This window comes from Podarcis pityusensis, assembly GCF_964106645.2.
Source record: "Podarcis pityusensis genome assembly, chromosome: 10".
Lineage (NCBI taxonomy): Eukaryota > Metazoa > Chordata > Lepidosauria > Squamata > Lacertidae > Podarcis > Podarcis pityusensis.
The window spans coordinates 2,146,595-2,161,589 of NC_138035.1; the positions used below are offsets into that span (position 1 = coordinate 2,146,595).

At 47.3% G+C, this 14,995-nt stretch overlaps 2 protein-coding genes across 3 annotated transcripts in view; both read left to right on the plus strand.

The window, feature by feature from the left end:
• Positions 1-1,197: 1,197 nt before the first annotated feature.
• LOC308486406 (uncharacterized protein) lies at positions 1,198-13,062 on the plus strand. Of its 2 annotated transcripts, none has more exons than XM_081023236.1 (2): positions 1,198-1,357; positions 11,079-13,062. In XM_081023236.1, the coding sequence occupies exon 2, from the start codon at positions 11,195-11,197 to the stop codon at positions 12,074-12,076; it is 882 nt and encodes a 293-aa protein (XP_080879362.1). In that variant the 5' UTR covers positions 1,198-1,357; positions 11,079-11,194; the 3' UTR covers positions 12,077-13,062. The 2 variants fall into 2 exon arrangements, with proteins under 2 accessions (XP_080879362.1, XP_080879363.1); XM_081023237.1 differs by lacking the exon at positions 1,198-1,357 and adding an exon at positions 10,085-10,153.
• Positions 6,190-14,995, plus strand: part of LOC308486338 (uncharacterized protein) — a 140,665-nt gene continuing 131,859 nt past the window's right edge. Inside the window, exons 1-2 of the mRNA XM_081023107.1 lie at positions 6,190-6,335; positions 7,177-7,349. The gene's annotated coding sequence lies outside the window, so the exon portion shown is untranslated. The remainder of the gene's footprint in view (positions 6,336-7,176; positions 7,350-14,995) is intronic.

The following is a 14,995-nucleotide window of genomic DNA, read 5'->3' on the forward strand; positions in this document are numbered from 1 at the left end:
TTTGTTTACTTTTTCTTAAAGCCACTAAGCCGCTAATAGCCGTGCTTCGCAAGACGAAAAAACCGCAAGACGAAGAGACTCGCGGAACGGATTAATTTCGTCTTGCGAAGCACCACTGTAGAGTAATATCAGAATATGAAGTGGGAGCAGGCGCATTTCAATACTGTAATTTATATATAATTCAGTGTCAGAGTAACCCTGGGACTAGATAAAAAGCGTCCAGTTGGATGTGCCCCACCTGCCCTTCACTTTCCTCTTCCGCACGGGCAGAATCTGCCTTCTGGACTGTGGGATTCACGGTTGTTCTCCTCTCCATCCACCAGGGCTTGACTTCAGGTGCAGCAGAATTCCCTAGCCCCCCCCCAAGGATTTGAGACCCATCAGCTATCCTCACCTGGTTTAGCCGGCCGGTTGAAGCCGTTGCTTGAACCCCTGTTGCATGCTGACAGCTTCTGGAAGCCACAGGTGAGAGTTGAGTGCAGGGTGGGGACCAAGGGTGGAAAAATGACCCCAGAAGGTGTAGGACATGTCCCCCACCAAAGGAACTACTGCTCCCCAACACCCCATGACATCTAGATTCAGGTAGGTAGCCGTATTGGTCTGACGCACTTGAAATAAAAAATTAAAAAATAGTCCAGTAGCACCTTAGGGACCAGCTAATTTTGTTCTAGGTATAAGCTTTGGTGTGTATGCACACTTCTTCAGATACACTGACACAGATATCACCAGACCCTTGTATAACGTGGGAGGGTGGGTTGGGGTTTTTCTCAGAAAGGTACTCCTACTACCATCTCACACTACCCTTCACTATATGAAGAAGTGTGCATGCACACGAAAGCTTATACCTAGAACAAACTTAGTTGGTCCCTAAGGTGCTGCTGCTGTTGTTGTTGTTTATTCGTTTAGTCATGACCGACTCTTTGTGACCCCCTGGACCAGAGCACGCCAAGCACTCCTGTCTTCCACTGCCTCCCACAGTTTGGTCAAACTCATGCTGGTCGCTTCAAGAACACTATCCCACCATCTTGTCCTCTGTCGTCCCCTTCTCCTTTGGCCCTCCATCCTTGCCAACATCAGGGTCTTTTCCAGGGAGTCTTCTCTTCTCATGAGGTGGCCAAAGTATCGGAGTCTCAGCTTCAGGATCTGTCCTTCCAGTGAGCAGTCAGGGCTGATTTCCTGAAGAATGGATACGTTGGATCTTCTTGCAGTCCATGGGACTCTCAAGAATCTCATCCAGCACCAGAATTCAAAAGCATCCATTCTTTGACGATCAGCCTTTTTTATGGTAAAGCTCTCACTTCCATACATCACGACTGGGAAAACCATAGCTTGAACTATACGGACCTTTGTTGCCAAGGTGATGTCTCTACTTTTTAAGATGCTGTCTAGGTTTGTTTGTTTTTTTTCTCCCAAGACCCTAAGGTGCTACTGGACTATTTTTGTTAATTTTTTACTTCAACTGTGTCAGACCAATATGGCTACCTACCACTAAGTACAGTTATCTCCTTGCCTTGAATATCCTGCTTTTCAGTGCCAGATTAGGATAGTCCTCTGTCAGAAGACAAGCACAGGATCAGGCAGCACATCATCATTATAAAGAACCATTGGGGTGAGTGCTTCCGCCTGGGATTCCCACGGGCCAGCTGCTTTCCTTCTGCTTCTCTGCTCTATCCATGCAATGTGAGGCACGTAGACAGAGGTCCATCTCCAAGAACGGGAGCTTCCCTGAGCACCCATTCAGCTGACCCCAAGCACCAAGCCTTGTCACTAGTTCTCTGACTGACCCAGACCACAGTCCCTGGAAGAAATGAAGGCCTGGGTCTCCCAAAATACTCCATATGGACCTCCTGAGGTCAGTGAGACTGTGCAGGTGATTCATGAAGATCTAGAGGTGGAAACAGGGGCAACCACTTGATTTGAAAGGCAGTCTCAGAGGACAACAGTATTCCAAGATCATACTGTGTTATTAAAGATGATTGAGGATTATGAATGGTTGCTGATGCATTACTATCATTTGACATCATAGGATTTTCATTTCCTAAAAATTGGGAACATGGGTAGGACATGGGAGAATGTAGGAGATGTTGAAATAAGAGAAGGTGCTAATGGCGGTTGATGTGTTCTCTTTCCCTTTGTTCTCTTTCTTGAAACCCAAACAGGATTTCCTTTCTGCCCACTCTGAAAAAGGGGATGAAGAAGACAGAATTGCAGGGGACAGGGCACCTTTCATTTCATTAGGAATAGCCATTAAAATGTGTGAAATGTGGAATATGCTTCACTGATTGAGCACACATAGTTCACATCAACGAACAGAAAAAGGAAAGAACCCACTTAAAGGTAAGGAGTGCGGAAAGAGCTTCTCTTTCAATGCAAAACTTAGAACACACCAGTGGACTCACACAGAGAGAAAACTCACACAGAGAGTATGGGAAGAACTTCAGTCAGAGTGGAAACCTTACATTGCACAAACGGACTCACACAGGGGGGAAACCATATGAATGTATGGAGTGTGGAAAGAAATTTAGTAATAGTGGAAACCTTGGAAGACATCAACGGGAACACACAGGGGAGAAACTTTATAAATGTATCGAGTGTGGAAAGAGCTTTAGTGATAATGGAAACCTTAGAAAACATCAATGGACTCACACAGAGGAGAAACCATTTAAATGTATAAAGTGTGGAAACGTCTACAGTCAGAGTGGACACCTGAGAAGACATCAACGTACTCACACAGGGGAGAAACCATTTCAATGTATGGAGTGTGAAAAGAGCTTTAGTGATAGTGGAAGCCTTAGCAGACATCAACAGACTCACACAGGGGAGAAGCCATTTCAATGTATGGAGTGTGGAAAGCGCTTCAGTCACAGTGGAAGTCTTAGAAGACATCAATGGATTCACACAGAGGAGAAACCATTTAAATTTATGGAGTGTGGAAAGCGCTTTAGTGATAGTGGAAGCCTTAGCAGACATCAATGGATTCACACAGAGGAGAAACCATTTAAATGTATAAAGTGTGGAAACGTCTACAGTCAGAGTGGACACCTGAGAAGACATCAACGTACTCACACAGAGGAGAAACCATTTAAATGTATGGAGTGTGGAAAGCGCTTTAGTGATAGTGGAAACCTTAGAAGACATCAACATGCTCACATCGGTAAAAAACAATTTAAATGTATGGAGTGCGGAAAGAGCTTTAGTGATAATGGAAAACTTAGAACACATCAACGGACTCACACGGAAGAAACCATTTAAAAGTATGGAGTAAATACTAAATGCTTCACTCAGAGTGGAAATCTTAGCAAACATCAGCAGACACACGGGAGAAACCATTTAAAGGTATGGATTGTAGAAGGAGCTTCATGTCAGAGTGGAATCCTTGATTTATGTCGTCAACCTCACACAAAAGACAAACCATATAAATATCAGGAAAGTAGATAGAGGTTCACTCTTAGTGGAAATTCAAAATCAACAGACTCATGGACAGGAGAAGCAGTTTAAATGAATAGACTGCAAAAAGTGCTTTATTTATAATGGAGTGATTAAGGAACATCTAGGGACTCTCACATGGGAGAACCCATTTAGATGTATGGAGTGTGGGACGTCTTCCTCTCAGAGTACACCCTGAGCAATGAATTCAGCAGGAAATCATTCCTAAAAGCATGAGGTATATGTGAAGGTCTGGTGTTTAGATGTAAAACTGTATAATAATGAAATAATGAAGGCAACATCTCACAATCATGAGTATAATTTTAGATGAAAGTACCTTTGGTTTTTGCACCAAACTCTGTCGCCCCCCCCACCGCATGATCTCCAAGCACTGCTTCTTCACCAGAACTGCCTCCTGCCCTGCGCGTTCTGAAGAAGACTTGAAATACTGAAATTGAATGGGAGATTTCCCCCAAGCCTAATTTCAAGAGGGGGGAGGAGGGGCTGCAGGGACCAGGGAAATCTCCTGGGGGGGCATCTTCACTCATGAACCCCATGGGGCAACCCCAGAGCTCCTGCTCATTCCGGGGTTTGGGAAAGAGTGTATTTTTCCATAGTCCCAGAAGTTTTGCTTCAATCATGCTACTCGGGAGTTTTCCTACCAGAGGACCACAGTGCTGTGGCTGCTGCTGTTGTCATGGACTGGCTGGTGGGGGGAGGCACCAGCTGGGGGACCAACAAGGGAAGAAGGCTCAGAGTCCAGCGACTGGTGGTGGGATGAGCAGAAAGAGGGGGAAAGGGGAGCAGACCGGAAGGGGAGATGCAGTATGAGATTCCAAATTCTTTGTATATGTGTGTAATTTAAATCAATAAGGATTATTTTAAAAAATAAATAAATTTGTGGCCGGCCTGATCAAGCGTTGCTTCCTCTGGTTAGCCCCGCTGGAACTCCAGTTCATTCCAGACCCTGGGGTCACTAGAGGACTGGTGGCTCCTCCTGGCAAATGGCCTGGTGCGCGCTGGATCACCAGTCTTTCCTTGTCCCCAGAATCCGGCCAACCGAAGGTCCCATCTGGGGTGCCATCTGTTGTAAACAAAAGCTGCCCTTCTTCCCTTATGGGGGACACAAGAGCCCTTTATAGAGTCCCTTGTAGGTTCTCCATCGGTAAGAGAAAACAACAGACACTAACCAGAGACTATTGAGAAGCAAAGCAGCTAGTAAGCCTGATCTTTATTGATCTGTTGCAACAGGGTGCTCCCCTGAGGAGGACCCCCAACCAAGGCGTGCCAGCCCTTATATAGACATTTTAAATTCCCTGACCTGGAGCTCCAGACCACCCCTGCATTCATCACAGAAGGGGCGTAACCCAAGACCACCTACTACAAAAATCATACCTACATCACAGAAAATGCGGTCTACAACCAAAAATTGAATGTTGTTGTTTTCCCTGTCTGGCAGGTTCTCTGATAATGCCTTATCTGATTCCCTTTCCTGGTAGTCTGGCCATTCCTTTGAGATGGTGATTTCCCAATTCCTGAGACAATGGGAAGGTTCCCTCACCCCCTCCCTCCTTGCAGAGAAAACATTTGGTCAGTTTGGGAGTCTAAATGGTTTCAGGACGGTCTTCCTGTGCTGCTCCAGACATGTGGTTGACATATCTATGGATGTGCTTGGTTGGTACATTTATGAACATTTATTATCTATATAAGACATTGTTACGGAAAATCTAGGTGTGAGGCTGCTCTGCCACCTAGCTCGTCTGACTGAGTCTGCAGGTCCCTGCGGAACAAAAGGAGCGCAGCCAGAGACCGAAGCATTCATTCAGCTAATATTCTCCTTTCCCTTCCTGCACCACAACAAACACTCTGTAAGGTGAGTGGGGCTGAGAGACTTCAGAGAAGTGTGACTGCCCCAAGGTCACCCCAGCAACTGCATGTGGAGGAGCGGAGACGGGAACCCGATTCCCCAGATTATGAATCTACGGCTCTTAACCACTACACCCCACGGGCTCTCGACAAGACACTCAGGTTACCACCACAACTCCTCCCTCAACCCCTCCTCTTTGTGATGTGTCAATGATGTAGTCATGATGTAGTCTTGGGGGTGTAGCATGGGGGATTCGGAGCTAATAAAAGTTGGGGTCTTCTTTTGTTGGGGGCTTCCATCTTGTTCCACCTGGGGGCAGGTGGGAGTCCTGTGGCGACAGTCTTCAATCAAGACCAAGCCGACTGGCTGCTCTTTTGCTCTGCTCTTCCTGGCTGGTCTCCTTGTTTCTGGTCCAAGGGATCCCTCAGATTTTGGAATCCGCTTCTGGCTACAATTGTATCGGCTGCTTTTCTGAGCCTCTTGGCTGTTGTGCAGGGACGGGGCCTGTGTCCACGGTCCTTGTCCTGGCCTGAGTTAGAGGCTGGGGTGGGGAGCTGGGATTTGGGGGGGGTCGTTTAGCTGCCCCCCGTTCCTGGTTTGAACAGCACCAATACCTAAAACACGGAGGGATCTAAGCTCGTGGGGTGGGGGAGGGGAGGATGTTGCAATGCAAACCTTGTAGGCGGGACGGGACCCACTTTGCAGCTGGATCTCCGGAACGTTCTCCCCCCCCCCCCCAATTCTTTCCCTCCCCTCCCGGCACATCCTCCTCTCACCCCGCCCCCACAACCCCATATCCCGCCCACAAACATCCCACCCCTTCCTCCTCCTCCTCCAATCCGGCTTCTGCTCCAGGAATGTGGGGGGAGGTGAGCCCCCTCCCAACCTTCTCCCGGAAGTGGAGCTTCCACTCCGGATTGCTGCTCTGCCCCGTAGCTCTGGGGGGGGAGGTTCGGAAAGGGGAGGTTCGGAGGCAGAGGACACCCCCCCCCCCGTGGATGTTGCAGGAAAGGAAAGGAGAATCGGGAGCGAGGACAAAGAGGTAAAGGGGTCGCGGGGGTAGGAGGGGGAGAAAAGGACCCAGAGACCCCGCCAGCTACCCCAAGAGCCTTCTGTGGGGCCTGGATTCCGGCACGCGTGCTGCGAAGGGGCGGAGATGGAGCACCCACCCACGAGGACTCCCTGGGGCGCGGAGAAGCGGGCCAGGAAAGGGTTAAGGGGTGCGGGAGGCGACGGGCTAGAGACCCCCCCTGTCCCTCCCCCACTCCCGTTGGGGGGCCCTAGGATAGAGAGATGGGGCTAGCAGGGTGAGGGGCCAGTCGCGCCGGAGTGTAGGGGAAACCACGGGAGAGAGGGAGGAAGGGGAGCACTGGGGGGGGGGGGAGATGGGAAGAACAGTCTTTGGGGACACGTCTCCATCCTGGCTTCCTTGGGGAATCTCCGGGGGGGCGGCTTGGCTTATCCCTCCCGCCCAGGAATCGACCCCCACTTTCAGGGCGACCAGAGAGGGATCCCTGGAAAGTGGGGGGTCCAGTCCCCCTCCCCTTATTTCCTGCAATCTCCATCCTCTTCCCACCCCATAAGCCCCTGTCCTGCGCTTCTGCCCAGTCCAAGCACTGGTCCCCTGGAGAGGAGAGGAAATCCCGAGACGAGGGGAGAGGGCCTTCTCAGAAGCAGCTCTTTGTTTCCGCAATCCCACCCAGGAAGCAGCCAGAAACCTTTTCCTCTCTCTCAGGCTTTCATCTTTAATGTCTTTTCCACTGAGGATGAGGATAATGTACACCTGTCATCAGAAACAGGGGTGCAGAGTCCATGGAATGGCTCTCAGGATTGATATAGAAGTTGCACCTCAAAAGCATTTCTGTTCCTCTTACTCTTTGTAGCCAATGTCAGAGTGACTGACAAGCTGAGATAAAACCCATCAGCATCCGATGACAGTGACTGCATGAATCTTCCCAGTCAAAGGACCCATTTTCATGATAGACAGTGCCTGTGGCTGGAGGCTCTACATACAAGGTGTGCCTATACAGGCCAAAGACTGCCAGTATTAGCACAGGTGAGGTGTGTGACCTTCCCAGATTTACAGACTGTATGTGAATGGGATTATAGTTTACAGCAACCCTATGATTTTCTCCACCCATAACATTTCGTAAGCTAATATTGCAGTAGAAATTCCAAAATAACTACAAAAAATCACAAGATAATAATAATAGTACAGTGGTACCTCAGGTTAAGAACTGAATTCGTTCTGGAGGTCCGTTCTTAACCTGAAACTGTTCTTAACCTGTGGTACCACTTTAGCTAATGGGGTCTCCTGCTGCCGCCACACAATTTCTGTTCTCATCCTGAAGCAAAGTTCTTAACCCAAGATATTATTTCTGGGTTAGCAGACTCTGTAACCTGAAGCGTCTCTAACCTGAGGTTCCACTGTAGAAGTTCTAGTATTAGTATCTTCCCCCAGCTGCTCTGGGCAGCTTACAGTACATATAGGTAAAGGTAAAGGGACCCCTGACCATTAGGTCCAGTTGTGGCCAACTCTGGGGTTGCGGCGCTCATCTCGCTTTATTGGCTGAGGGAGCCGGTGTACAGCTTCCGGGTCATGTGGCCAGCATGACTAAGCCGCTTCTGAAGAACCAGAGCAGCGCACGGAAACGCTGTTTACCTTCCCGCCGGAGCAGTACCTATTTATCTACTTGCTCTTTGATGTGCTTTCGAACTGCTAGGTTGGCAGGAGCAGGGACCGAGCAACGGGAGCTCACCCCATCGCAGGGATTCGAACCGCCAACCTTCTGATCAGGAAGTCTAGGCTCTATGGTTTAACCCACAACGACACCCAGCTGTCTTCTAAATGTCAGATAGTTGCCTACTTCCTTGCCCTCTGAAGGGAGGGCATTCCATGGGGCAGGAGGCCCTCTGCCTGGTTCCCTGGAACTGCACTTCTAACAGCAAAGGAACCAGCAGAAGACCCTCGGAGGTGGACCTCCCTGTCCGGACTGAGCGATGGGGGTGAAGATGCTCTTTCAGGTCCACAGGGCCGAGGCTGATGAGGGCTTGAGGTTGCAGATCTTGCTCCTCCATAATGATCAATGTATAGTTAGCAGAGTAGGAGAAAACACTCAGAGGCAGCAAAAAAATTAATTCAACTGAGAAATTTTTTTATTTTTTAAAAATAATTTTTATTAACTGGCCAATCACATCAAATTAAATCACATCGTATAAATTCCAAATTACAAAGCCAATTTTTAAAATTTTGTTGGGGGAACCCATACTTCAAGATCCAAAGGGGGATTCAGATCATCTTCTTATTACTGCGTTAATGTCCAAATCAGTCCCAATCAGTCCAAACAAAGTTCATAATTCTATCCAGTCTTATCTTGGTGTTTCCACATCATATCTTATTCATATAATTTCTCTTTTTCCTTTACGATCTCTTCTGTTGGTCTCCTTAAGCCGATAACAAGTATAATCCTGTGTGGATTTCCCGTTCCTCCACTAAGTCCAGGTGGTTTCCATATATCTCCTTCGTAGATAACATCGCTCTTTCCATTGTAAATTTTGGCATTTGTCGCTCTTAAGTCCCACCGAGGAGTTGATCCACGATATGTAAACAACTCTATTTCTCTCTTTCTCCTCCCAGACCCAAGAGCTCCAACAATGCCTCCCAAAATGGCGACGGCATTTTTAACTGCGTCATTCCAAAACTCTTAGCTTTCCAGCTTCATCTTGAAACATTGCTTTGGATCGAAAGTTTATCTCCACACAGCCTTAAATCCACAGCTTAAGTCCTTAATTTCTGACTCATTAGGGGAGGGGATTCTTGTTAACTCACATGAAAAAAAGGAAGGCAGGTTTTCTCCCCCCTCCCCCATTTGTCATACCATACCTTGACGTATCTTCTCATATTTTATTCTTGTCTTGTTATCAGAGATCTCTTCTGTCAGCAGTCTTTACTCCCCTTTTTCCTTGAAGCATGTGCAATTAATCTCATCCAAATTGTTTCTTTTAAAGATCATTGCAACCAGCAGCGCTAATCAGGGACGGCGTCCAGGAGAGCCGGAATCCCACAGGAAGGCTTTGTGCCTAGTGCCCCCACCCCCACAAATTCGGGGGTGGTATAGGGCACAGCAGGCAAGGGCCACCCCCCCCCACAATCCTGGGGGGGGGGGTAAGGAGGCTAATTACCCCCATCATAGCCTCCAAATTACCTCGTGTGGGTCGGAGAGATGTTATTGTCAGCCATCTTCCGATGCGCCACCTAGTGGCCCCCCCAATTCAACTGAGAAATTTATTACTGAAGACACATATGCATAACAGGACCCAAAAATAGCAAAAATGTAACTCACAGTAAAACCCTGACTTAGCATAAGAAAACAGCACTCAAGTAAGAAACAGACAAGCAGAGTAGAGTAATATCAGAATATGAAGTGTAAGCAGGTGCATTTCAATATTGTAATTTATATATAATTCAATGTCAGAGTAACCCTGGGACTAGATAACAAGCCTCCAGCTGGACGTGCCCCATCTGTCCTTCACTTTCCTCTTCCGCTCGGGCAGAATCTGCCTTCTGGACTGTGGGATTCACAGTTGTTCTCTCCATCCACCAGGGCTTGACTTCAGGTGCAGCAGAATATCCCAGCCCCCCCAAGGATTTGAGACCCATCAGCTTTCCTCACCTGGTTTAGCCGGCCGGTTGAAGCCGTTGCTTGAACCCCTGTTGCATGCTGACAGCTTCTGGAAGCCACAGGTAAGAACTGACTGCAGGGTGGGGAGCAAGGGTGGAAAATGACCCCAGAAGGTGCAGGACATGTCCCCCACCAAAGGAACTACTTATCCCGAACACCCCATGACATTTAGATTCAGGTAGGTAGCCGTGTTGCACACTTAATCAGATACACTGACACAGAGGTCACCAGACCCTTGTATATCGTGGGAGTGTGTGGTGGGTTTTTTCTCAGAAGTGTACTCCTACTACGATCTCCCACTACCCATCACTATATGAAGAAGTGTGCATGCACACAGAAGCTTATACCTAGAACAAACTTAGTTGGTCCCTAAGGTGCTACTGGACTATTTTTGTTACTTTTTTACTTCAACTGTGTCAGACCAATATGGCTACCTACTATTAAGTACAGTTATCTCCTTGCCTTGAATATCCTGCTTTTCAGTGCCAGATTAGGATAGTCCTCTGTCAGAAGACAAGCACAGGGTCAGGCAGCACATCATCATTATAAAGAACCATTGGGGTGGGTGTTTCCGCCTGGGATTCCCATGTGCCATCTGCTTCTCCTGCTCTCTCTCCATGCAATGTGAGGCATGTAGACAGAGGTCCATCTCCAAGAACAGGAGCGTCCCTGAGCACCCATTCAGCTGACCCCAAGCACCAAGCCTTGTCACTAGTTCTCTGATTGACCGAGACCACAGTCCATGGAAGAGATGTAGACCTGGGTCTCCCAAAATGGTCCATATGGATCTCCTGAGGTCAGTGGGACTGTGCAGGTGATTCATGAAGATCTAGATGTGGAAACAGGGGCAACCACTTGATTTGAAAGGCATTCTCAGAGGACAACGGTATTCCAAGATCATGCTGTGTTATTAAAGATGATTTAGGGTTATGAAAGGTTGCTGATGCATTACTACAATTTGACACCTTACCATTTTCATTTCTAAAAAATTGGGAACATGGGGGGGACATGGGAGAATGTAGGAGATGTTGCAATAAGAGAAGGTGCTAATGGTGGTTGATGTGTTCTCTTTCCCTTTGTTCTCTTTCTTGAAACCCAAACAGGATTTCCTTTCTGCCCACTCTGAAAAAGGGGATGGAGAAGACAGAATTGCAGGGGACAGGGCACCTTTCATTTCATTAGGAATAGCCATTAAAATGTGTGAAATATGCTTCACTGAATGAGCACACATAGTTCACATCAACGAACACAAAAAGGACAGAACCCAGTTAAAGGTATGGAGTGCGAAAAGAGCTTCTCTTTCAATGCAACACTTAGAACACACCAGCGGACTCACAGAGAGAGAAAACGTTTTACGTGCAGGGAGTGTGGGAAGAACTTCAGTCATAGTGGACACCTCAATATACATCAACGGACACACACAGGGGAGAAGCCATATAAATGTATGGAGTGTGAAAAGAGCTTTAGTGATAGTGGAACCCTAAGAAGACATCAACGGACTCACACAGGGGAGAAACCATTTAAATGTATGGAGTGTGAAAAGAGCTTTAGTGATAGTGGAAAGCTGAGATCACATGAACGGACTCACACAGGGGAGAAACCATATGAATGTATGGTGTGTGGAAAGGTTTTCAGTCAGAATGGAAGCCTTAGATCACATCAACGGACTCATACAAGGGAGAAACCATTTAAATGCATGGAGTGTGGAAAGAGCTTCAATCAGAGTGGAAACCTTAGAAATCATCAACGGACTCATACAGGGGAGAAACCATTTAAATGCATGGAGTGTGGAAAAAGCTTTAGTGATAATGGAAACCTTAGAAATCATGAACGGATTCACACAGGGGAGAAACCATATAAATGTATTGATTGTGGAAAGAGATTTAGTGATAATGGAAACCTTAAAAAACATCAACGGTCTCACACAGGGATGAAACCATTTAAATGCATGGAGTGTGGAAAGAGCTTCAGTCAGAGTGGAGACCTTAGAAATCATCAACGGACTCACACAGGGGAGAAACCATATAAATGTATGGAGTGTGGAAAGAGCTTTAGGGTTAATGGACACCTTAGACAACATCAACAGACTCACACGGGATAAACCATTTAAAGGTATGGACTGTAGAAGGAACTTCAGTCAGAGTGGAACCCTTGATTTATGTCAACAAACTCACATAAAATACAAACCATATAAATATCAGGAAAATAGATAGAGGTTCACTCTTAGTGGAAATTCAAAATCAACAGACTCATGGACAGGAGAAGCAGTTTAAATGAATAGACTGCAAAAAGTGCTTTATTTATAATGGAGTGATTAAGGAACATCTAGGGACTCTCACATGGGAGAACCCATTTAGATGTATGGAGTGTGAGACGTCTTCCTCTCAGAGTACACCCGGAGCAATGAATTCAGCAGGAAATCATTCCTAAAAGCATGAGGTATATGTGAATTTCTGGTGTTTATATGTAAAACTGTATAATAATAAAATAATGAAGGCAACATCTCACAATGGTGAGTATAATTTTAGATGAAAGTACTTTTGGTTTTTGCACCAAACTCTGTTACTCCCCCCACCACCACCACATGATCTCCAAGCACTGCTTCTTCACCAGAACTTCATCGCTGCCTCCTGCCCTGTGCGTTCTGAAGAAAACTTGAAATACTGAAATTGAATGGGAGATTCCCCCCCAAGCCTAATTTCAAGAGGGGGGAGGAGGGGCTTCAGGTACCAGGAAAGTCTCCTGGGGGGCCCACCTTCACTCATGAACCCCATGGGGCAACCCCAGAGCTCCTGCTCATTCTGGGGTTTGAGGAAGATGGTCCCAGAAGTTCTGCTTCAATCATGCTTCTCAGGAGTTTTCCTACCAGAGGACCACAGTGCTGTGGCTGCTGTTGTTGTCATGGACTGGCTAGTGAGGGTGGGGAGGTACCAGCTGGGGACCCACAAGGGAAGAAGGCTCAGATCCTGGGTACTGGTGGTTGCATGAGCTGAAAGAAGGAGAAAATGGAGCAGACCGGAAGGGGAGATGTTGCAAGCTGATGAGGAAACAGGATTTGGTGAGCGGGAAGAGTCTGGGGCAGAGAGCAGTTCAGGCTCAGAGGGAGGAGAGGAAGGGGCCTGGAGACCCAGAGGAGGCCGGATGCTGAAGCATCCAGGGAGACCCCCCCTCCTGCTGCGACCAGCACATGGATTCATGTAATGAATCATCCCCAAAATGATTTTTTTATTCCAAACAATGCCCATTTTAGGAGGAATGAATTGTTTTATGGAGTGGAAAAGGGAAATATCTAGATTTATATAGAGTGGAAAGAAACCGAGAATTAAACACCTGTTATTAACAGATAAAAAGGAGAAATGAGTTTTTGCATTGCCAGATTTGCAATTCTATCATGCGGAGGCAGGATTGGTTTGGATAAAAGACCTTAAATTTTTTATTACAGGATTCATCCAGCCCAGCCTTTCGCATGATGAATTCTGCATTTATGTTAAATAAGCAGGAAGACAATATACCGTCCTCCTTCTTGTTCCACATAGAGATTTCTCAGGAGACAGATGAGGTGGTCAGGCACTCCCATTTCTTTAAGAACTCGCCATAGTTTGCTGTGGTCAACACAGTCAAAGGATGTTCTGTAGTCTCCATAATCCAGCGCATGTTTGCAATTTGGTCTGTGGTACCGCTGTGCCTTCGAAATCCAGTTTACACTTCTGGGAGTTCTCAGTCCACATACTGCTTGAGCCTTCCTTGTAGAATTTTAAGCATAACCTTGCTAGCATGTGAAATGAGCGCAATTGTGTGGTAATTGGTGCATTCTTTGGGATTGGGATTCATGTGTGGCAGGAACCCCCCCCAATCACTCAGTTTGTACAAACACGACACACACACACTCACACTCACACACGACATATGCAATGCTTCTGTTATAAATTCATATAAAATCAGCCGTACATCAGATCTGCACCGTTCGACTTTTATTTTGCACCCGGAGGGAAGGACTATCAAAGGGGGGAGACTTGACACAAGGCAGCCAACACGTCCGTCCGCAGTGAGCCCTACCCAGTTGGCATGCCAACCTTGATGGTCCTAGACAGAAGAGCATCACACACACAAAGGAACCGGATATGGAAGTGGATTCAGTAGGGACTGAAACACAGGACAGTGACCAGCCCTTCCCTCTGGGGGCAGGAAACAGTGAACTCCCCTTTGTCCTCAGGAATGTAATCATGGGGAGGGGAAAGGAGGAACCGGACAGGTGACAAGACCCTCAGGTTACCACCACAACTCCTCCTCCTTCAGAGAAGTCACACTTCTCTGAGGTCTCTCAGCCCCACTCACCTCACAGAGTGTTTGTTTGGGGTAGAGGAAGGGAAAGGAGAATGTGAGCCGCTTTGAGACTCCTTCGGGTAGTGATCAAGCAGGATATCAAATCCAAACTCCTTCTTCTTCTCCCTGAACCCCTCCTCTGTGTGATGTGTCAATGATGCAGTCATGATGTAGTCTTGGGGGTGTAGCATGGGGGATTCAGAGCTAATAAAAGTTGGGGTCTTCTTTTGTTGGGGGCTTCCATCTTGTTCCACCTGGGGGCAGGTGGGAGTCCTGTGGCGACAGTCTTCAATCAAGACCAAGCCGACTGGCTGCTCTTTTGCTCTGCTCTTCCTGGCTGGTCTCCTTGTTTCTGGTCCAAGGGATCCCTCAGATTTTGGAATCCGCTTCTGGCTACAATTGTATCGGCTGCTTTTCTGAGCCTCTTGGCTGTTGTGCAGGGACGGGGCCTGTGTCCACGGTCATTGTCCTGGCCTTAGTCAGAGGCTGGGGTGGGGAGCTGGGATTTGGGGGGAGTCGTTTAGCTGCCCCCCGTTCCTGCTTTGAACAGCACCAATACCTAAAACACGGAGGGGGATTACAGCCGTAAAAGATCAAGTAAAAGAAAAGAACAAGGGAAAATTAGATTAATGTAAGGGGGAGGATTTGCTGAAATGAATTTGGAAATAGGGATGCAGAAAGGGGAGGTACGGGGAAG

What these genes read in the sequence shown, in the direction of transcription:
- LOC308486406 (XM_081023236.1), top strand. Translation starts at nt 11,195, where the DNA reads ATGAGCACACATAGTTCACATCAACGAACACAAAAAGGACAGAACCCA.